The sequence below is a fragment of the Fistularia commersonii genome, chromosome 14 (genome assembly GCF_037954325.1).
Source record: "Fistularia commersonii isolate RoL2024-O1a breed Wild chromosome 14, RoL_Fcom_v1.0, whole genome shotgun sequence".
In the NCBI taxonomy this organism is placed as follows: domain Eukaryota; kingdom Metazoa; phylum Chordata; class Actinopteri; order Syngnathiformes; family Fistulariidae; genus Fistularia; species Fistularia commersonii.
Window position 1 is genome coordinate 17,095,992 of NC_141297.1, and position 24,734 is coordinate 17,120,725.

Here is a 24,734-nt window from a genome sequence, read left to right on the forward strand (position 1 = left end):
CAAAACATGCAGTAGCTCAATGGGCACCCAAAATAGTTCAGATGTGTGCCCCTGTGATTGACTGCCAGTCTGGATGAACCCTGCTTCACGCCCAATGACAGCTGGGATAGGCTCCAGCCCCCTATGAACCTGACAGCAGGAGTATACATAAGCATTGATAACAAATGACTGAAAGAATGAATTAATGTATTAAATAACTAATTAATGGAAGAAAAGCATATCTTACATGTTTGCAAAATGTGCAAATAGAACATTAGCTGTCTTTATGCTATACATATATAATTTATCATTATTATTATCATTCATCCATCCATCTAGCCATTATCTACTGATTATCGCATGGGATACTGAGGCCTATAATCAGCTGTCATTGGGCGAGAGGCAGGGTACACCCTGGACCAGTCAACAGCCAATCACATGGCCACATATAGAGACAAACAACCATTCCCTCTCTCATTTAAGGAAAACCTGCAGGTAACCCATGTAGACATGAGAGAACATGTAAACTCCATGCAAAAGCTTCCAGCGGGAATCGAACCAGGGTCCTTCGTTCGGTAAGAGCACTAACTACTGCAGCATCATAATTATTATTATTATTGTTATTGTTGTAGTTGTTGTTGTTGTCATAGTTTATTTTTTTGCCTTGTTAGTATTTCTTTTTATTTCTGTAGGTATTTCTTTTTGATTGTATTTTATTGCAAGGCTGGTTTTGAGGCAATTTCTTTCATCTAGTGCATTTTGAAATACCTTCCTGTATCGTTTCCATGGATTCAAGAACTGTGAAAGTTTTAGCTGGCAAAACTGGCACGTTTTCTTCCTCCCTTATTGCTGCTGTAACTCCTTCCTCTCTTGTAAGTGGATCAGAGCGTCTGCCAGACAAGTAGATGCAAAATTAGATCTGGGGTGAGATCCCCCCCACTGGATGAGAAATATTGGTCAGTGAGCCAAGATTAACTCAGGAAGGAAAGCACTTTTGTCTGCAACATTTCGCTGGCCAATTAGCGTTTACGGTTGTTTAAGCAGGCAGGGAAGAAAATGGGTCATTCAATCTGGACAAACATCTTTATTTATGGTAATGCATCTATACACTGTACATTCAGTCACTGTAGTATATAAGCATAGCTATTTTCAAACAAAATCTCATAAAGTCCTTTACTTTACAATATAGTCCGTGTCGTGAGAGAAGTGGAGGGGAGTGGGGGGGCCAGGAGGGATGTGAAACGATGAGGGTATGAAGGATGAAGAAGCCAAGCTCTTTTCTCATACTGTATGTGTGGCATTAATAAATGGAAAGCTTACATTTACCTCTTACACAAAAATATTTCTAGACTTGTATATAGTATTAGCAGCAGCACAGGGCTAAAACATACTTGAGGATGGGAGGGTGATTATGCGTGTGTGTGTTTAATTATGTGTTTGTGTGTGGGGGGGTGTGTGCTTGTGTGTGTGTGCGCATGTGCGTGAGTGTTTGCATTGTACATATGTGTGTCTGAATCTGATATTGAACACATGGTTACAATAACATAAAAACTGATGATGAAAAAAAGGGATTGAATATAAAGACTACAGTAAAAAAAAGGATTAACATGTGGATGAAGGGAGTACTCTGTTACGCACTGTATTAAACTGTTTGTAACACAAATGTAAAAAAAAAAAAAAAAAAAAAGACATCTATTGTAAGAAAATTTCTTCTGAAAAAAGGAAACACCATGTACATATATTACACAATATTGTAAATGGAAAAAAAAACATATTTACAAGTGGAAATTCTTATTCAAATCTTCACACTGGCTAGAATGCATCTATTATCATATGGACTGTTATTGCTGCTCTGCTGTCCATTATTGAGCCAAAAAAATGATTCTCCTTTAGAAAACTAAGTGGTGGTTACATTTTTGTTTTTGCCAGGGAGAGAAAAGAGCCAATGTTGTTATTGTCTCCCTTCTTTTTTCCTTTTTGTAGAAATCCACAAGTAAAGTAAACTACACATCAACTCTTTAGAGTGTAAAAACATCTACAAAAATGTACCAATTTCATTTAGGTCGGACAAAACGGTCCGACGCAAGAGTCCTTTATTCTTTTTTGTTTTACCGCGCCCTATACGGGACACATTAACAAACTGGGAATAACCGGTATATATACAACCCAAATTAACATTTTACCAAAGTGAGTGGCTTTCAATATCTATAAAATTGCTTTAACATGCATATCATTGATTTAAAATGAAGGGAAAAAAAATCACTCATTCATAAGTTTAATTGTTCTCTGCATCAAAAAAGAAACAAAATGTAAACTACTCTGTTTTAGAAATACTGATTTAAAAAAAGAGCTGCTGAGCAAGAAGAGGGGGTGGGGCTTTTAATTGGAAAACCTGCAATTTCTGAAGATGATGGGAGGCCCCGCCCCCAAACAGCTTCATCAGTATGTCCTTCCCTGGAAACCTTTCGCCTATTTCAGGCACTTGAGGTTCCAGCATTGCATTTTATGATATATATATATACATACATATATATACACACATATATATATATGTATATATATATATATATATTTAACCTCCTTTTTTAATTTATTTTGTGAAGTTTTTTTTTTCTTAAGAACAACATACAGCTGCTTTTTCACGTTTCCTCATCTAACATGAGACAAAATTGCCTTATATATGCGTAACACAACAAAACCCTTACACGTACAGTATCAATGCCCAATAACTGACTATATGAATGGCAAACTTTCTCATGCATAAAGAAAAAAATATGACTTTTCTATTAAAGGAAGAGAGAATAAAATAGACGAGCAATAAAAATATTTCCACATCAACAACTGAAAAAAAAGAATGGAAAAATAGCATTAAAACACCATGTACATTCTGATTGCATTGTACCCACTGAGTGAATCACCTAATTTAATTCTGCAAAAAACACATTTGTTCAGGCTCTGCTAATGTTTTAAAGGCAAGTGAGATATTAAAGGAAAAAAAAAAAGTATCCGTATATATATATATATATATATATATATATATATATATATATACGTATACATATATATGCATATATGCTTTAAAGAAATCAGGTGACTGTTCTAAAATTTGTCCTTAAATTTATCACGGTTATTATACAAAATGGGGGAGGGGACATGTTTCCAGAAATCAGCAAGTAACAGATAGAGCCTTTTTAATTTTTTTTTCAGTTTATTTACAGTACTATGCCTTCGGAGAGCAGAACAATATTTATTTATTGAGATACACATCATCAACAAAATGCTAATTGATCTATTGGACTTTAGCATTTGTGTATAAGATGTTTTTTTCAGAAGAAAATAAAGAAAAAGAATAAAAAGGAGACAATAGTGGGGATACAATGCATTAAAAACAGTATTTTGTTAGGACAAAGTGCGATTCATTATTGTTATTGTTATATATAAAAAAGACATATTTGTATTTACATACATTAATTAAAAGACATATTTTGTGGTGCTTGCCAATGGAGCCACTAACGGCCACATACAATCACCTAAGGTTGGGAGTCATGACCAAAAAATAAGTGTCGGTTTCCAATAAAACCGCTTCACACCAGTACCATGAAATGACTAGCGCTGGCAACTAGCCCTTGTTGTTAGCCGGACATTAGTAACATTGGGGTTTCTTGATATCTGCTATTTACTTGAATGACAGATAGTGCCACCGAAGTTTTGTTTGTTAATTACATGCTTTAACTCTCAACTAGTCATTACCTTAAGGCATGACATCACAGGTAAAAATGTTTATATATATATTTTTTTTGTTTTGTTTTGAACGTTGCTTGTTCTATGAAAATGTGCGTAATTCTTTAATCACTTCCACCCACGGTGTGCAAGCTTCACAATAACAGACAATTGGTCCAAGATGAGGTGTGTTTCTTTCATGTGAGGTGTGAAACGGCTTCATTTTGAGAAACAAATCCTATCTTTAGAAGATAACAGATGTCTGAGTTTGACCTGGGGATCGAAAACTTGGGCGACCTGTTTGTTGAACCTGGCTAGATCTGGCTAAGAGCCCAGTCTTAGCGTGAGGCTCCGCCAAGATTGGTGGGACTCACTGTTTGACTCGCGAGAGGCACTGACACTGATTAAGTGACTGCAAGACTCGGCCTGAGACTCACAGCAACGGCTGATCATCCAGAACAAGTGCTCACTCAGAAGAAGTTGCAATCCAAGGTTTGCAAAAAAAAAAAATGATCAGTTCAGCTTGGATTGGATGAGTACGTCGTCTGATTCATTTGGATCCCCTAATTTATAAACTCAAACAGGTAATTCTTTCTCTTCAATAGCTTACGACGCAATCAGGCCGTTCCGACATGCCCTTCAGTCCTGCCCTGCTGGACGCATCGCAATCTTAAGTGACCAAGTGCCACAGACTGTGTCTCAGTTCTGTGAAGTCAGGGAAGTCTCCGAGTCTGTAGTTTGTGAGGGAATTCTTGAGGGAGTTTGTCTCAGGGATTGAAGATAACGGGTTGGGGAGAAGGAGGGGGTGGCGATGGGAGGAAGGCTGGGGTGGGGTGGGGTTGCCACCAGGTAGCATGGGGCAGATGAGTTAGCTAGTGTTTGGCCAATGAGTCTTTGGGCTCCTTGTCACTGCTGGATTTGGGCCACAGTTGCTGCTGTAGCTCCTTTACTACCCTCTCCAGGTGCTCCCGGGCCTCCCGTTCCTGTATCAGGTCTGCCCGGAGCTGCTCACGGTCGACCTCAGCGTCTTGCAGCTTCATCTGCAGGTCCTCAATCTGTGGAAAACAACAGGGGAGGGTCATTCTTCTTTCACTTCTTTATCATCAGTAATTATTAGTTATAATCAATACATAAAGAAAAATTCAAGTTTTAGTTTTACAAACATGTTTTCTTTCCTCTACCTTTATTTTTAGTTCATATTACTCTGTGGCTTGTCTGGACATGCTTGAAATAATATTTATTCATGCATATAAGTTGACGGTCTCAAAATATGTGAATATATAACAACTTTCTACATTAGTGATATTATATACATTGGTTCATTGGTATCACTCTTGGGGCCTTTACGGATTTCAGAATGTAATCTTAAAATAATAAAAGAGAAGAAATAGGTCATTCCTTTGCCCTAACCCTAGTTTTAATTTGTCGTCCTGTCAATTGTCTATTCACAGAATGATTTTTTCATTATTTATGTAAACATATAAACTATACATATATATATATATATATATGTATATATATATATATACACATATAAAGAGAAAATGTTTCCTCAGTTTACACTGGATTTTTTGAAAGATGAGCGAGATATTTCTTGAAGCTTTGAAGCTTTTCTGAACGTTGGAGCACAACCTTTCTCTTGTTTTGTCTAATCTGCATTTCCTTTGAGGCCTGAGGGAAGTGGACATCTCTTCCTGTTTCCTCGGTGAGCGTCTGCATTTTGTGCTTATTTTAGACGAGAGGAAACATGCCCTTTTCTACTCCTGCACGACCTCGACACGCCGCAATTACTTCTGGAACCACTGCCACTGACCGTCTCCAATTTCTGCCGGCTTTCATCAGGAGATAGCAAACGCTGAGGGGGCCACTTCCTTTCAGTTCTTGATTGCCCGCAGTTTTATTTACTTACTTTACTTACGATTTAACTCGTTATGAATCTTGAATGAATTCCATAATGTGCAAATACGTCACATGAATTGTCAGGCAATTTGATCGTTCATCATCAGCTGATGGGGGGCAGAGTTACAGATTAATATTCATGTTTTCATTATTTCTTATGATGTTTTACAGATAGTACCGATAGAACATAATATTGCCTTGACATTCAGGTGACGTTTATTAATAAAAGGCTCAGTTTCTTGGTTCACTTTTGTCTAATTTTCAGGACACTTCAGTTGAAAACAAAACTGGCTCTTGGCCTTCCTGTTTCAATCCTAGCCTCTGGTTGTGACCGGCTGCATCCCTGCATCCCCACTGACCTGTGCAGAGTATTTGGCCCGTAGACGTCCGGCCTCGCAGCCTTTATCACAGACCCTCAGCTGTCGGGCCTGTTCCAGCTCCCGCTTAAGACGCATGCGAGACTCGTTGGCTTCCTTCATCTTCTTCTCACTCTCGGCTCGCAGGCGCTCAATTTCCTTCCTCAGGTTGCGCTTGGCCTCTGTCGCCTCCCGCAGCTTCTCTTTCTTTGCCACACGCAGGAACTCGAGTTCCTAGCAGGTACACAGACTCCATTCGAAACTTTTTTTGGCATGTTGGTGAAAAACTTCCCGGTCGAGTCACTGTGAGCAGCTGAGTAAGGGTGTTTCCTTCCTTTGAACCACTGTATGTGTGTTGTGCATGTATTTGTTTGTATGTGTAAGTGTGCATGTGTGTGTGTGTGGTGACACACCCATGTCCTTCTCATGGGAAATAGCAGTTTGAACAAACACGTCTATCATTGAGCTTTGTTGTTTCTTACAGAGTGAAAAGCTCTTTCACTCTCATCACAGTATCAGTCACTTTGAAAATAATCTCCAGCAGCACAACACTATATTTTGCTGCCTCCGTTTCCCAGTGGCTTGGGCAATATTAGGAAATTGAAAATTTTCAAATCAACCTGACAGTCTTTTCAAGTCTCATTGTTTGCACAGCGGTTTTCATATATGGAATGAATGGAAGTAGAAAAACGGAGAACAGCAGGAAATTCAGGAAAAAATAAACAAGAAAAAATCCCATGTAAAAGAACGAGCAGTGAGCCAAAAGGGAACAGACATAGAGAATTTAACCCAGAATCTGCTTGAAAAAACCTAAGAATCTACAGGAAGAAAAATAAGAAAGCCTAGAAAAAAATTCCAAGATTTATATGAATTGCCTGATTGATTATCAAAAAACAAATAAGAAATCACCCAAACTTAACACAAAAATACCTGACAACGGCAAAGATAGCCGGGTCAACAGTCTCCAGCAGCTTTATTTTGGGCGCCTGTTCTAAAGCTGAAAGGGAAAGTGGTATCTGTTCGTCCTGGAAAACTGTTTTACCTCCCGCCCACTCAAGACTCTTGTTCAGGGTCCAAGACCAAAATAATGATGAAATAAAGCTCGCCTTTTCCTGTCATTGTGATCCCCAGCAGCTCTCGGCTCCGCAGGCAGTGACAGACACCCTGGATTAACATTGGCCTCAACTGGCCTCATCACTTTGAGCAACTTCATGGGCCTTAAGTGGGTAAGTTGTTGTGGTGATGATTTTTTTGTTCTGAATTCCCAACACTTTAGTTTATAATAATTTCACAAATTTGATATGTGACGTCCTCGTATGAGGCAATGAGGGCTTTACCTGTTGCAGGCTGCGTTTGGCCTGTAGGGCAGACCCCAGTTTCTCTTCCTGCTTCACCCTCATTTTCACGATCTCGTGCAGGAACTTCTCCTTGGACTCCTTGGACTCTAGCCCTCCGTCCAGAGCCACCCGGAGGCTCTCTAACTCCGACTCCAGCCCTGCCTCTGGATGGGTGATGGGGGACGCAGTGGGAGCTGAAGCAGGGGCCGGGGTGGGGGCAGCAGCGGCCGCAGGGGCGACAGCCTCGGGATGCGCCACTGTGCCGGTGGACCCTGGAGCGCTTGGTGAGCTCAGGTCCTTGGCTGAGCTGCTGGATGAGGTGAAAGATGAGGACGACAGGGAGGACAGGGACGAGGTAACTGTGGACACACACGCACACACAAAACAAAGGGAATGAATCACCTGTCCTTTCGCTACGTAGAACCAAAACCACTGCGCAACCACTTACACTCATCTCGGTTCTCCACCTCAATCTCCACCTCAGAGTCCTTGTCTTCAGATGAAGGTGGCAGCTTACCAGTGGTGCAGGGGGGAGGGGGCTCAGGCGCGGGGGGCGGGTGCTCTTCCGCTTTTCTTTTTCGAGGCCTGCAGCTAGTGGCGGCACTTGCACCCTCTCCAGGGGGCTCACCTCCATTGGGATGGGAAGTGCTTGGCACGGAGGGGGACATGGGCCCTACCCTCCCCAGCGGCAGCGGTGTAAGGGCCACATTGGGTGCAACGGCATTTTCCAGAGATTTGTAATTGTATAAGCTGCAGGGACAAACAACAGACACTTAATGGAACATTTTTTGCTCAAACACAAAGTTATCAGTTATTATTCAGACCCTTGTGCCTCCTCCCCAACAATGAGACTGCAAAATTGTATTTAATTTGGGAAATTTCCACTAATAAACATAATAATAATTAATAATAATATTAATGATAACAATAACTTCATATATTTACTTTTATTTTCATATGGTTTATTTCTCCTATTCTCTGATTGTAAAGCAAATATTAATACCATTTACTATGGTAATTTCTGGCTTGAAGTTATGTTCTGCTCTTTTTAACTGTTTTTCTTTTTACTTTGAAAAAATACGTTTACTATCATGTCTTATTATTTCAACTTCAGTTTTGGTAGTTCTTGTGATCATTTTCTGAATATTTTTCCTGACTTGTAGGACATCCAGGGCTTTTGGAAACCAGGACTGAGCTGATTGATTCTGTTTTTTATGTTTTTCTGTTTTTTTAATCAGAAAGTCGTTTTGTATCATTGGTTACGGACAAAATATGAAACTCTTTTCCGGATTGAAAATCTTCTCAAACATCTATCAACATAATGGCGTGTAGATCGTCTCAATCATCATCCATTATTGAGATGGCTAAGAGCTAAAGTCAGAGCACGGAACTACGCTGGGCGGTTCATTGGGAGCCTGCGGCACTTTCCTCCTACTGCAGCAGGAACTGGGCCAGATGACTGGGATGGCTAAGCTGGACTGTCAACTCAGGGTGCCCACAGTGTGAGTGGGTGTTTTGCGGCGCAGTCAGACTCGACCCCTGGCTCGCCCCACCAGCCCCCTCAGACTAGCAGGAGCGCTCAGCAACACAGCCAATATCCCTTTACAATGAAAGCTGTGGGATTGGACGTGGCTCACCTATCTCTGAGCAGGGCCAGGGGATGGCTGGAGGGCTCCTTCTCAGCAGCAGAGATGTGGGGGGACCAGGGTCTGAAGGCTGAAGGTCTCTGTCGGGGCTGGATGCAGTTCAGCCCCTGGAGAAATAGAAAAAAACATAACATATATGTAACATATATGTATATGCTGATTGTAACAACTTTTTTTTTTTTATTATTACTATTATACTTTATTATTCCCTTGCAGGAATTTCCTCTGCATTCAACCCATCATGGATGAACCATGAGCAGTTGCCAGCCATCTAGCAGCACCAGGGGGCAGTTATGGGTTCAGTGTCTTGCTCAACAACTCTTCAGCACACTAGGACCAACATTTTTGGTTTGATTCAAAGGACGAGCGCTCTATCCCCTGCACCACACACCCCAAAAACTATGAAAATGTGAAAATGGACGTGTAGGATCCCAACTGTAACAAGACTGATCTGATTACCCGCCTAGCTAAGTCAAAATCTAAGGTCTGCCGACAGTATGAAATATCTGACCTTGCTGGCGGCTGACAGCGATTGCAGCCAGTCGTGCTGCTTGTCCATGTCACTCAGGGGCGTTGGTGATGGGAAGTCTTCGTGTTTGGATTTTTTCAAAGAGGTGGTATCTGACACCTGTAACACAAGATCCCAAATGGAAAATAATTAGTACCATTTCCCAAACCGAAACTATAAATTGCATTTTACAGCTATAATTCCAAAATGCATACCATGTGACACACCTAAACTTCCTGCTGTACCTGCCTGACAGTGGAGTGTCAGGAAGGTTACTGACAATTGAGTGTATTTAAATTTACACTCTGTTGACTTTGAGTGTGTGTGTGTGTGTGTGTGTGTGTGTGTATGTTGATGCAAGGATTACAACACCATGAAAGTGACCTGTACCGCACAAACAAATACACACACCCCAGCCTGCATGTCTGTTTGTCTCTCCCTCACACACAAACACACACACACACACACACACACACACACACACACGCACGAACGCACACGCACACACGCACATGCACATGCACACACACACATGCACACACAAGCCAGTTTAGCTAGGTGTGTTTGTGTTTGTTCTTGGACTGCGAGGAGACATGCGGTGACAGGGACAGTGTATGTGTGTGTGAGTCCGTGCACGCGGGCGCATGTGTATGTGTTTGTATACACCCACACACAGACAAGCATCGTTTTGTTTCTCTTTCCTCTGTTAGACTGGCTTTTCATGGCTATGACCTCAACCTCACCATGTCGGGGCTGTCACTAACTACCACACACAAACACAACACACAGACACCGACACACAATGAGATTGTTTGCTTAAAAAAGCGTCCAAAAAACAGCACTGTAACACATATATAATTGAAAAAAAAGCTCTTGACTCACAAATTATTACTTGATTGAATTACAAGCAAAAAATATATGGCTGTACAACCCCGATATCTTATAGCAAGATAAACATTTTGAAATTAAGAATATCATTTCTAGAAAGAAAACACAGACAAAATGACCTTATATTTGCCAATTCAAGATAATATTGGCAAAAATGGATCTAAATAATCTGTGATATTGGCAGGATTGTGCTCTTGTCAGCATAATCGTTTTCATTCTGTGGGGAGATCTTTAGGTGTGGGTGTGATCGTGAACAATGTGTGGTGTGGAGATGTGCGGACTGTTAGCAAGCACTGTTCGCCAGACATGGAGTTTTTGTTGTTTAAATGCCGTCCCTATTATCTACCAAGGGAATTCACTATTCACTACCGTGTTTTTAGCCACTGTTTCTATCCCACCATGGGATAACTCCTAGGCAGCACTGGGCAATCTCCATGACATCACCTGTGCCCTGCAGACAGTGCACCCTGATCCCGTTGTGATTGCAGCTGGTGACTTCAACCAGTGCAGCCTGCGGTCCGTACTCCCCATGTACCACCAACATGTGGACATTCCCACCTGGGACAAGAATACCCTGGATCACGTGTTCAGCAATGTCTGTGGGGAGTACAGGGCCGCACCCCACCCCCACTTTGGACAGTCAGATCACATCTCTCTGTTTTTGTACCCAATGTACCGAATCACAGAAAGAGACTGAAATGGACAAACACCGAAACCAGAGAAATCCAACTCTGGAACCTGGATACAGAGGGCATTCTGCAGGACTGTTTTGCTACAACCGACTTGGATGTGTTCAAGGCCGCTCAGGAGGACTCTTCTGTATGTGGCTGGGTACATCAGTACTTATGTTGACCACCATGTCCACCATACCAGTCAGGACGTCCCCCAATTAGAAGCCTTGGCTGAACAGTCAGGTGCGCCAGTTGCTGCATTCCCGCTCTCATGCTATTGCGTCCGCCGATGAGACAGAGGTCAGAGGACAAAGCTGCTAAGTACAACTGAAGAAGGGCATTAAAACAGCCAAGAGGCAGTACAGAGAGAAGCTGGATGGCTTCTATTCCACTGCTGACCCTGGGTGGATGTGGCAAGGTCTGCACCACATCAAGGACTACAAGTCCACCGCCAGCATTGGCATCTCCGCAGACAGCCTGCCGGACAACCTCAACACCTTCGATGCCCGCTTCAAGACCCCAACCACAACACAGAGGTGAGTCACACACACCATGGGAATTCTGATCCCCTCTCTCACTCCTCCTCCCACCCAACAGTAACATCAGACCAGGTACACCAAGCACTGAGAAGCATCAACCCCCGCAAGGCAACCAGACCGGACAACATTGAGCTTGTGCCATTGAGCTGGCTGATTTTCTCACCACCATGTTCAAAATCTCCCACAGCCAGAGCACCGTCCCCACCTGCTTCAAGAACACAACCATTGTTCCCCTCCCCAGGAGGAGCCCACCCACCTCCCTGAATGACTACAGGCCAGTAGCACTTAATCAAGTCATCATAAAGTGCTTTGAGAGAGTGGTACTGGCCCACATTCAGAACGACATCCCGGAAACCCTAGACCCCCTGCAATTTGCATACGGGCTCAACAGGTCCACCTCAGACACCATAGCCGCCACACTCCACTACTACCTCTCCCACCTAGAAAACATCACGATGCTCTTTGTAGACAACAGCTCCACATTCAACACCATCAAAACCCACAAACTAACAACAAAATGTCCACCCTTGGCCTGCACTCCATCCACTGTGACTGGCTCCTGGACTTCCTGACTGGCAGACCCTAGTCTCATCGACATGATGACCAGCATCATCATGAACACAGGCACTCCTCAGGGATGTGTCCTCTGCCCCATCCTCTACACCCTGTTCACCCAGGACTGTGTTGCCTCCCATGAGGACAACACCATTCTGAAGTTCGCAGACGGCACTACAGTAAGAGGAAGCATCACCGCAGAGACAAAATAGCCTACAGAATGGAGGTGACCAGTCTGGTGTCAAGGTGTAAGGACACCCACCTGACACTCAACATAGACAAGACCAACGAGATGGTAGTGAACATGAGGAAGGAGAGGAGACCTCATCAGCCACTGTTCCTCCAAGGTCTTGAGGTTGAGAGGGTAAGCAGCTTCAATTACCTGGGCGTCCACATAAGCAAGGACCTCATCTGGTCCCTCAACACCACGCAGACGGTCAGGAGGGCTCAACAGCTGCTGTACTTCTTAAGGAAGCTGAGGAGGTTTGGCATGTTGCCTAACACCCTCAACAACTTCTACAGCTGCTCTGTTGAGAGCATCCTGACCAGCTGCATGGATTTGTGGTGTGGCAGCACAACTGCTCTGGACCGCAGACACCTGCAGTGAGTTGACTGCAGATGTCTGCAGTCTCTCTGCAGAGAGGATCACCAGAACCCCACTGCCCTCTCTTCTCTGCAGAGCATCTACCACTGCATAGTCCACAGGAGGGCTGCCTCTATCGCGAAGGACCACCCCCACCCCCAACAGGGACTCTTCACACTTCTACCCTCCGGAGGTACAGGAGTGTGAAATGTAGAACGACACGATTAAAGAACTTGTTCTACCTGACTGCCATCAGGCTCTTAAATACCTGACAGTCATTCTTCTTGCACATGTAAAGTCTACTGCCCACTTAAATTGCACTCATTCTTACACCTGCACTTTGTGATTTGGACACCAAACTGCTCTCAAATGTCTTATTGTAATGACACTGTTCTATTGCACTGTTCATATTCATATCTATAATCATATTTATAACAACGTTTGGACTCTTCCTATCAGCACTGCGGCACTGCGGACTGCAAGTAGGAATTTCACTGCAAAGGAAAACACATTTCTACACTGTCCATGTGACACTAAACACTTTGAATCTTGAATCTTTACATATTCTTTTTCAGGGTCTCCAGTCAAATATGTAATATAATAATGAGAAAGGCTGTCTTCGAAATAAGGCATGGTTGTTTTAGCTGGCAAGAACAACAGAAACTCTGTTCTGAGACCAGTCTGTGGCAGGATGGTGGCTCTCTGTGGATGAGGGGAAGTGTCCTACATATCAGGCAGTGCACATACACGCACACACAGGCACACACAGAAACACACAGAAACACACAGACATGCTGTGCTGCCTGCTCTGTGCCACGTGCCAGTCCTCATCTCGTGGATTACTGGCTGCCAGAGTTGCAGCTCTCCATCACAGTCTCAGTAATCTTTGGACAGAGAAGAGAATCTACGGGTCAGTGACTGGCAGATGATAGCTGCGGTGGTTATGGCAGTGGGTGGGGGATTGGAGGAGTCTGACAGGTGTGATGTCACAGAATTGATTTAACATTACTTGGAAGATAAAAGCTTTTGAAACAAGACATTTTAACCAAAATGGGCAGAGCAAGCAATCACATACAAATAAATGAAAATACTAATAAATTATCGGCAACAAATGAAATTAAAAAAGGAAATTTGGTCAGAATGTGCAAATGTTATCTGAAATTGCTCCCTTCGCTGTCTGCTCCTCCTTTACCGGAATCCTTTGAGTTGCCTAATTTGACTTCTTATGTGGCTTCCTGGGTTTAATATTATCAGATGTGGGCTGAGTGTGTTGACATGAAAACATGGCGACCCCTCCTGCATCGCACAAGTGCGCATACCAGATACACACACGCATGCACACTCACAAAGGGGCTATAGACTGTTCTTTATTTGCAACCCGAGAGTGTGTCATGGTAGGCTGCTTCAAAGACACAAGTAAAATTTGTGTGAGCACATATATCTTTATGGAGGTTGTGTGGATTTTACACACATCCCCACAAACACTAACAGGAAATCACACCTCTAAGATAAGGCCGTGCTGCGTGTTAGACACCTCTATCTGAGCGAACACTATCTGAGAGAAACATAATTATCCTGGAGGGTTTCAGACAGGGATGCAACACAATGTTTACATCGGTAGTATGTGTGAAAACAGCGAGGCTGGCGGGTGGTATCAGCTGTGGTGGTGGGGTTGGGGGTGGGGCAAATATAATTGCACGTGTCAGGCCCCAACGCGGTCTGTTAGTGTGTCTGTGTGTAAGACAGGATGGGTGGGGTGATAACAGTCTTCTCACTTGAAGACCTTTTGAAACTCTTACAGTTTCAGGAAACTTCCTGTCTGCAGTTTCTCAGAGAGGTGAACACAAGTTGCTAAGAAAACCTTGAGAAGAAAATCCTCCTTTTCAAAGAAGGTGTCTGCCTTTCTCATGAGGTCAAGGTCAATGACACCCAGAAAGGAGGATTAAGAAATTCAATCCCTTTGAATTTTGGCAAAAATTTTCATGACAATTTTGGCATTGTTACAAAACATTCAGAAAAGTCAACTTAAAATGCCAAGAAAGGAAATTAACCCTAACCCTAACCACACATGTATATTAATAATAGTAAATTGCGACTTGTCAAATCACCTATTTAATCATGAGAAATGTTACAGGTATATACATATATACAGAAAAATAAAAATTAATTTATAATCATCAATTACTTAAAGAGATTTTCTAGAAATTACTGTTTTGAAATTTTTGATTATCTTACTTCCCCACCCACAAACACACACACACACACACAAACACACATACACATAGACACACGCACACTGTAGGTATTTGCAAGACTTTTAAAGATCTCACCTTTGGGACACCACTCTTCCAAAATCTCATAAATAGATCTTAGAAATGCGTGTCAGCAGAATTCATTAACCACAAATTGCGATTGATTTTTTGTTCATAAATTGAGGAACTGCAGATTGTGCCGCAGTAGACATGAGTGAATTGGAGGTTTTTGAAAAAAAAGTCAGAAAAGGTATGTGAACATCCCACAAGGGCCGTAAACAAAAGTAATTTGTTTATTTTCTATTTCAAGATGGACTTTAGTCAGTCATCTTTCAAAGTTGACAGCATATTTGGAGGAAAGATTATTCTCGTGCTGGGTGGATGCCAGAAAGACTCGGCTTGCAAAAACTTGAAACGAGGCCCTGAGGATCTGCTGATATGGATCCTGCAGTTTACGACTTGAAGCCTAATATGAGCCTATGCCTTATATCATTGACAAGATCTGTTGTCTTCTGCCACTTGTCATTTCACGGTGTCTCCTCCCCCTACTTTCGGTCTGAGAGTGTTTTACATTAAATGATGTCCTCGGCGAACGAGCAAGACAATAGACAGCAGAGCTGTTCCCGTCAGAACAAACCAATCAGAGCCCCAGATTCAAACATACTACCATCTCTTTTAAGATCTTTGCTGACGGTTTCGGCAAAAATAATCTTGTTTGTTTTTCTAAAAACGCATTTGCTTCTTCTCCCTTCCTCTCAGTTTAAAGCTATTTCTTGCTAAATTTTATGCAATAACTTGCAAATTGCACCTTTAAATTACAATTCAATATCAGTCGGCCCCTTCCTAAAGATTTTTAAGACTGCACAGAAACTAGGGAACTCACCTTATAGGATTTTAAAAGGCAAATAAATGCTGCTCACTTTTTTTCTTCCTTTTTTCTCGAACCCGCTAACCGCCAAAGTAATTTCTCGAGCGGCCATTGTTGCCACGGCCTCATAGTGTGAGTCAGAGTGGAGACACGTCCCCCGTTGTGGTGATAAACAGGTTGCCTAACCCTAAAGCCTCAGAGCCCCTCAGAGCCGGAGAATGCGAGATGAAAGAGCAACAACCTGTTTTCTTTCGCTCTGTCTTCACTGGGGGAGGGGTGAGGCACACCCTTCCACTGACCTGACCATGGCTCCCTGTGTGTCTCACTAAGAGCCCCGGCAATGTGAGGGAGGGGCCCCAAACCTACCATATCAAACAGACATGTGCAAACATGCCTGCACACATAGGCTGGATCCCCAAACAGGTGTCAGACAGTTTGAAGTTGTGTTTCTGACACGACTGATTCCATCTACTGCTGTACACCTCCGTGTGTGTGTGTGTGTGTGTGTGTGTGTGTGTGTGTGTGTGTGTGTGTGTGTGTGTGTGTGAGTATTCATTTTTATGTATTGTTTGTCTGGGTATGTGTCAAAATGTGGTAGTGTGGTTTGAGTGTTGGATGAGCCTGTGTCTTTTTGAATGCATATGAGCCTATGTCTTTTTGAATGTGTTTTCATGTGAATGTCTGCATGAGGTTTTAAACCTGAGTAGGCGATAGAGCATGCCCGTGTGTGTGTGTGTGTGTCTGGGAATTAGTATCAGTGTGTATTTACGTACATAATGCAGCCTCAGGGCAGCACAGGCTGATGTCTCCCCAAGCCAGCCTTGGGGGGGGGGGGGGGCACGGACCGGTCCGAAGCCAGGATAAATGCATTGGGTTGCATCAGGAAGGGCATCCGACGTAAAACTTTTGCCAAAATCGAACATGCGAATCAAACATAATAACCGCATCGGTCGAGAACCGGATTAACAACGAACGCCATTGGTACCAATGACCTACAGGGAACCAGTGGAAACTAGGCTACTGTAGGTCAAAGAAGGAGAGGAGGAAGGTGTGTTCGGAAGCAGAGAGACGAGGAAAGGCAAGAGCCTGGGACTGAGAGTAGGCACTTTGAATATCAGGAGTATGACAGGAAAAGGTAGAGTTGGTCGAAATGATGCAGACAAAATGAAAGTGGATAAAATGTGTGTCCAGGAGACCAAGGAGAAAGGTAGTACCGTATTTTCATGTCTATAAGGCGCTCATAAAAGTCTTGATATTTTCTTAAAAATGTGTGGCCTCCCCTATAGTGCAGTACGCCCTATGTGTGTTGTTGTTGTAAGGCGGACGTAGTAGAGAACACCATGAGAACGTAAAAGGGGGACGTGTGGGCATTGACTGAACGTTTAAGTACGTAATGCAGAGCATCGTTGTTTTAACAACCCTGAAAATGGCAAAGAGACACGCTTATGAAGCACAGTTTAAACTGAAGGCCATCAGCTACACGGAGGAACATGGAAATCGAGCAGCCGCAAGAGAATTTAAGATTAATGAATCAATGATTCGCAGGTAGAAGAAGGTGGAAAACGAGCTCCTCAGGTCAAGAAGACGCAGCTGAGTTTCCGCGTTTAGCTTGGGTTGGAAGAAAGACTCAAGCAGCAGCTCATCAAGCAAAGAACGATTGGGAAACCACCGTTTAAAGTAAGGCTGCGAGTAGCTTGAGAGCGATGGATGGCCGATGTAGACCACAGTTTCACTAAGAGTGGAAGGCACTGCCGGGCGAGTTAAGCCACAATTTGCAAATGGATTGTAGTTGCTTGGGCTAATGTGTCTGCGGGTACTGTTCAAGCATTAGCAAAAGCCAGCATCATTTCCGAGGTGCCACATGGCACAGAAAGTGACTCTGACAGTGAAAAAGGTGATTGTGTTTGATAGAGATTTAGCGCAGCATTCAAATCAGAAACAGAGGATGCGGACTTCGATAGGTTTGATTGATGACGATTACCGGTAAAAAAAAATGTGAATACCAAACTCAGTTTTGCTCCCACTCTATTTTTAAGGATCAGGAGTGAGTCTATCAGAGGGACGGCACATGTTCGATGTTTTGGAGAGAAGGTCAGAGAAGCCAGACTGAGATGGTTCGGTCATGTACAGAGAAGAGATAGTGAATATATTGGTAGACGGATGCTGGAATTGGAGCTGCCAGGCAAGAGGTCTCGAGGAAGACCAAAGAGAAGATTTATGGATGTAGTGAGAGAGGATATGAAGGTAGTTGGTGTGAGAGAGGAAGATACAGAGAATAGGGTTAGATGGAGAAAGTTGACTCGCTGTGGCGACCCCTAACGGGAAAAGCCGAAAGAAGAAGAAGAAGAAGAAGAAGACACTTGTATGCTTGTGTATGTTGTTGTTGTTGTTGTTGTTGTTGTTGTTGTTGTTGTTGTTGTTGTTGTTGTTGTTGTTGTAAGGCGGACGTAGTAGAGAACACCATGAGAACGTTAAAGTGGGCGTGGATTGTATATAAAACCCGCGCCCTATGATCAGGTGCGCCTTATGTGTGTGTTAAATACAGTAATGGCACACATAACTGAGACTTCGCCTTTCAGTACGGTGCGCCTTATGGTCGGGGAAATACGGTAAGGCTAGAAGCTTAGGAGCAGCCTTTAAGTTGGACTATCATGGCACTGACAAGAAGTGAAATGGAGTAGGAGTTATCTTGAAGGAGGAGTTTGTTAGGAATGTTTGGAGGTGAAACGAATGTACAACAGGTCGGGGGGATTAAGGATAGAGAGGGAAATGTATTGACAGATGCTAGAAGAGTAATGGGAAGATGGAAAGAGTGCTTTGAAGAGCTGATGAATGAAAAATGAAAGAGAAGCAAGGGTAGAAGAGGTGACTATTGTAGACCACAAAGATGATTGGTAAAAGTGAAAAGTGAAGTGAGGAAGGCATTGAAGAGGATGAAGAGCGGAAAGGCAGTTGGTCCTGATGATATACCTGTGGAAGTGTGGAAGTGTCTAGGAGAGGCTGCGGTAGAGTTTCTGACTCGATTATTCTACAGGATCCCAGAGAGTTAGAAGATGCCAGAAGAATGGAGACGAAGTGTGATGGTGCCCATTTTTAAGAATAAGGGGGTTGTGCAGAATTGCAGCAACTATAGAGGAATTAAGTTGATGAGCCCTACAATGAAGTTAAGACTAGTGGAAATTAACTGAGAGCAGAAGTCAGCATTTGTGAACAGCAGTATGGCTTCATGCCTGGAAAGAGTACTACAGATGCAGTACTTACTTTGAGAATGCTAATAGAGAAGTGCAGTGAAGGCCAGAGGGAGCTGCATTGTGTTTTTGTAGACCTAGAAAAGAATATGACAGGGTGCCTAAAGAGGAACTCTGGTATTGTATGAGGAAATCTGGAGTGGCAGAGAAGTATGTTAGACTGGTGCAGGAAACGTATGAAAGCAGTGAAACAGCAGTGCGGTGTGCTGTAGGAGTTACAGAGAAGTTCAAGGTGGAGCTGGGACTCCACTTGGAATCAGCTCTGAGCCCCTTCTTGTTTGCAGTGGTGATGGACAGGCTGACAGATGAGTTTAGACAGGAATCTCAATGGACTATGATGTTTGCAGATGACATTGTAATCTATAGTGAGAGCAGAGAACAGGTTGGGGAAAGTCCAGAGGGATGGAGGAATGCGCTAGGAAGGAGATGAATAAAGGTTAGTCGCAGAAAGACAGTATAAGTGTGTGAATGAGAGGAACTCGGTGGAACGGTGAAGCTACAGCGAGTTAAGATTCGGTTTAGGGTTAGATCAAGAGATCAAGAGATCAAGAAGTTGGAGGATTACAGGTACTGTACTTGGGGTCAACAGTCCAGAGCAACAGCGAGTGTGGAAAAAAGGTGAAGAGACGGGTTCAAACAGGTTGGAATGGGTGGAGAAAAGTGTCAGGGGTATTATGCGATTGAAGAGTATCAGCCAGAATGAAAGTGGTGGAAAGTGGTGAGACCACGATGCTGTATGGACTAGAAACAGTACCGATGACAAAAGGACAAGAGGCAGAGCTAGAGGTCGCAGAGAGGAGGTTGCTAAAGTTCTCTTTGGGAGTGACCAGGATGGATAGGATCAGGAATGAATCTATCAGAGGAACAGCACATGTTAGATGTTTTGGAGAGTAGGTCAGAGAAGCCAGACTGAGGTGGTTCGGTCATGTACAGAGGAGGGATAGTGAATATATTGGTAGACTGATGCTGAAATTGGAGCTGCCAGGCAGGAGGCCTCGAGGAAGACCAAAGAGAAGATTTATGGACGTAGTGAGATAGGATATGAAGGTAGTTGGTGTGAGAGAGGAGGATACAGAGAATGGGGTTAGATGAAGACGGTTGATTCGCTGTGGCAACCCATGAAGGGAAAAGCCGAAAGGTCAGGAGGTGTATTTATGTACATGAGTATGTTATTACTGATTTACTTTATGCATGATGGTGTGTGTGTGTGAGAGAGACAGAGTGCGATAGAAAGAGAGAGAGAGAGAGAGAGAGAGAGAGAGAGAGAGAGAGAGAGAGAGAGAGAGAGAGAGAGAGAGAGAGATAAAGAGAAGAAAGCAGTTCCAGACAAGCATGAAGGATAAAAATATATCAATGAACAATGGCAGCTCAATCCAGTAAGATTCCTCAACTCTGTGTTTGTGGGTTACATACCCGCTCTGACACACAGACACACATACCCAGACACAGACACAGACACAGACACAGACACAGACACAGACACAGACACACACACACACACACACACACACACACACACACACACACACACACACACACACAAACACACACAGACGCACAGCGTCAGTCTGATAGAACAATAGAGCCTCTGTCTTGAGTACGGTGGCAGGAGGACATTCGGTGGCTGCAGAAGGAGCATCTTATTATTCAGCAAATAGGATCTCCTGGATCTCTATATTTGGTTTCCTTGCTGCTCAATTCCAGCGCATGATTGCTGACTCCACTCTAATGACCTCATCCAATATTCACTTTGATTCAGCACCGATAATTTCTCCTAAGCTCAGCACTAAACTTTCCTGCCATAATTCACTTCAACTTTAGGATAATGAGCGTTAAACTTGTTGAGCTGGTTCAGGAACAGACGGCCAAGTGTGTGTATGTAATCGTGCACGCGCGTGTGTGTGGGTGTGTGTAAATGTTGGAAGTATCAGCTCCTACCAGCTCTCCTCATGTAACCTATCATTCATCCCATTAGCAAGAAGTGGCTCGGCGTTCCCTCCTGTTGGAGAACCGGCTTGCCATTAACAGATGCATTGCAGCTGCTCTGTTACCTCCACATTTTCTGCTATAGTCACATAAATAGCTGCAATTGCATTATGCACACCTTATATCAAACTAAAAGCTCAGCAATTATTCGTTACTGAGCATTCATCCCTCCATACTTATTCATTTTTAATTAATAAGGACATGCATCAGATAAATTATCACAAAGTCTTTTCAAATCAGAAAAAAACTTGTCAAAATGGTAGACAGCAAGAAATTGAACAAAATGCTGTTTTTTGTTTTAATTTAAAACAGACAAAAGATGGCAAGATTTCAAGCAATAGTCCAATGCCCAAACAAAAATGTTTTTCAACAAAGGAAGTGTCTATTTAGCAACTTTGAAAATTTAGCATTAGCATAACTGACACCTCTTAATTGAAATGAAAGAAAAATTAAGGAGGGAACAGGCAACCAATGAAACATCTTTCAGACTCCTGCAGGCTTTCCCACTGCTAAAAAACATTTGCACGTAGGTGCATCTGAGCGCACACATACATACAAGTACACACATGCACATGCGCCCACACACACACACAACATACACAGAGGGAAGAGGTTTTGGGAAAAGAGAGCAGGGTCTCCATTTCCTTTTGCCAGATTTGCTTTGGCAACTGTGTCCGTGGGAATGGTAAGATGCTGGAGGGAGCCAGGATCAGCCCACTGAGGAGGGGGAAACCTTAAAAAAGCCCAAGATAGAGATGGGATGACACAGTGGTGGTTGGAAGTAGAGGAGGCTTAAGTAAATACAGCTGGACTTTTCCATCCCCATTCCTTCTCTGTCCCTTTTCCCTTGGTGGTTCTGATGCGAATGCTAACACGCAATCAGATAAGAGTTGCATGTAAAGTTACTATTTTAACAATACAATAAAGAACATCAGAACCTCATCCAACTATTAAGGGTGTGTGAGGCATTTATTACAATCAGTCTGTGTTTCAACTGTTTATGATAATTTTATTGATGTAACTTTTGTTTAATGTAATATTTTATTAGATTTTTGCATCTGTATAAATATTAATATTTTAATACATTTTGTAATATATTATATATACACTTTTTGATGTGTTAATGCTTTTTTAGGTCAACACTTTTAGTTTTAGTCAACACTTAGTTTACTATACTAAGATGTTAATTAAAAAGTATGATAAGCATTGATTAAGTTAGGGTTTTCACTGCATCTAATTGCAAGTATCAAAAAGTACTAAAGACACATTTCACAATAAAGAAATGCCACTAATTTCTGGTAATGTATTTTTTAGAATTTTGATTTTCAAAAGATGATGAATGATGTCCCTGGAAATGGCTCAAGCAGAAGGACTTTAAGATTTAATCTTAAGTTATTTCTTTGTAGAGTGTATTTTTGTAAATCATTTTTTTTTGATGTATGTTCTTGCCAGTGTTCTTGTGACATTTCCCACTCTGTCACTATTCATCATTCGTTTGGTGAATGACTGGCCCTGCAAACTATGGAGTATTCATGACTGCAGCGTCACCCATGATTTCGGCACATTTTACTATTTGAGGCAGGAAAATCCTTTCAAGCCCCCTTTATTACCGTGACCGACAAATGTTTTTGAGTTGTATAAAAGCAGGATAATTAAATTTCCCCCATTGTGGGGAAACACTAATGGATATCTCCATTGATCTGTGTGCCTAAAGTGTGGATACATGCTTACATGTTTATGTTAGTATGATCATGACACTGTGTTCAATGTCACACAGGCATACTGAAATCTTGACTTGTTTCTTCTACCGGTTTCATCTTTCATGAGACACTTGTTTGTTTCTTTTTCTATGTAATTTCAAAAAGATTAAAATGGCATTGTCCTTTCTTTCAACACCAACTGATAAATATATTGAAGACTAATGCTCCTTGTAGGAAAAAATGCTGTTCTTTAGTAATCAATTAAAGTGCTGTCTCACACTTATGGAAAAATAACTCAATTACAGTGATTGTATTATTGGAATCATCCTATTCAAAACTTTTCTGTTTTATTTTATTTTTTTTGTGAGACACTTTTTTCTCAGAAAAAAAGCGATTTCAGGATTTGTTTTTCTATAATTGTTCTGATATAGATTTTGGATAAATATAGATGGGATTAAAGCATAAAATTTCCAGAGGGAAAAAAATATTATTTTTGATTATAACTTTCAACTTAGTTTCGAGACTACTTATTTAATTGTTTTCGTGTTTTTACATTTTTTGTAAAATTTAGGGGGAAAATAACATAATCTTCAATATAAGTGCCGATCATTTTATTTATTCAGAGCCAATTATGTTTTTCACATCGGAAAATAACTTCATAATCCAGCCATTATTATCTTCGTGCTTCAGAAAAAAGGACTGCACTGTTTTCTCTTGATTATCTGTGAGTTTCCTTTGGCATTGGACCTGCTGAGAGTCAGAAGAAGAAAAAAAATCCTCCATTTACAGCCTTGTAAATGTTGCTTTTTGGTTGGGGAAAGCTGGGGGAGGGGCGAGTAAGGAATCTGCTGATGTCTCCTGTCGTTGCATCCATGCTGCCCTGCTTTAAAGGAGGCCAGATGTGAGTTATGGGTGAGGGGTTGACGGGGTGCGGCTGGTGGGGGGGTGAGGAATGCGGGACATAGTGCAGATTTCTGCTTGACGAGTAACGTGCCCTGAGGTTGAGCCTGCATGTGAAAGGGTTAAGTCGCATGGCTGAGCAAATACATAAATAGCTCCGGAGGGCGTGTGTGGGCAGACATTGCTGGCAGGATGTTCACACACACACACACACACACACACACACACACACACACACACACACACACACACACACACACACACACACACACACATACACAGACTTTGATTTCCAATTGTTACTTATGGGGACAGTGAAACACCAGCAGGCAAAATCGGGTTCCCCCAGTCCAGACTCTCCCACATGTCTCAACATGTGATGACCAAGCCTTGAGAACTCAAACACATGCACACACACACACACACACACACACACACACACACACACACACACACACATGTCTGCACACTTGTTCCAAACAAATACATTAAAAAGGCAAACCCCGCCCACTAGCACATATCAAAAGAGCTCTAGGCAGCCGAGCAAAGAAGCACAGACAGGCTGTGTCCTATTACAATAAATCAAATCTCAACACCTAAAACAAACTCTCAAACCAAATGTGGCCCCCCTCCCCAACAGACGGCAAAGCCACAAACTTTAGACACTTTTCTGCCTACTGTGTAAATTCTGTCAAGTTCCACTTCCACTAGATTTCCTTTTGCATATAACTACCAAAAAAGTAAAGGAAAGTAACAGGACAAAATGTGTAGATGAAAACCATCCAGATGAACACAAACTCCTCTGATTACTAATTGTTTAAATACATATATGATAGGTTTCAGTGTACTTCTAATGGATGTTGTACTGCGTCACTGATTTAGCTAAAGGGGCCTGTAAGTGGATCAGTGCTATGTGTGTAGAGTCTGCAGTCAGAAGGGGGGCTTGCTCAATCCCCCCTCATCTCACAGACATCATTACGATAGTTAAGGGCTAGTCCCTGTAACCCTGGGACCGGGACGGGCCACCAATTACGATCCTCACTTTCTTCGTAACCTTTAAGTCTACAAACTCAGTTGATGGTTTGGCGATGATGATGCC

The 24,734-nt window shown here is 42.5% G+C and overlaps 1 protein-coding gene across 1 annotated transcript in view; it reads right to left on the reverse strand.

The window, feature by feature from the left end:
• Positions 1 to 1,048: 1,048 nt before the first annotated feature.
• LOC147227430 (ski oncogene-like) overlaps positions 1,049 to 24,734 on the reverse strand; it is an 84,928-nt gene continuing 61,242 nt past the window's right edge. The window contains exons 2-7 of the mRNA XM_086158827.1: positions 9,449 to 9,565; positions 8,929 to 9,044; positions 7,740 to 8,041; positions 7,292 to 7,650; positions 5,958 to 6,188; positions 1,049 to 4,754 (exon numbers count right to left, since the gene is read on the reverse strand). Of these exons, the coding sequence (XP_086014953.1) occupies positions 4,572 to 4,754; positions 5,958 to 6,188; positions 7,292 to 7,650; positions 7,740 to 8,041; positions 8,929 to 9,044; positions 9,449 to 9,565 (1,308 nt within the window). The 3' untranslated portion in view covers positions 1,049 to 4,571. The remainder of the gene's footprint in view (positions 4,755 to 5,957; positions 6,189 to 7,291; positions 7,651 to 7,739; positions 8,042 to 8,928; positions 9,045 to 9,448; positions 9,566 to 24,734) is intronic.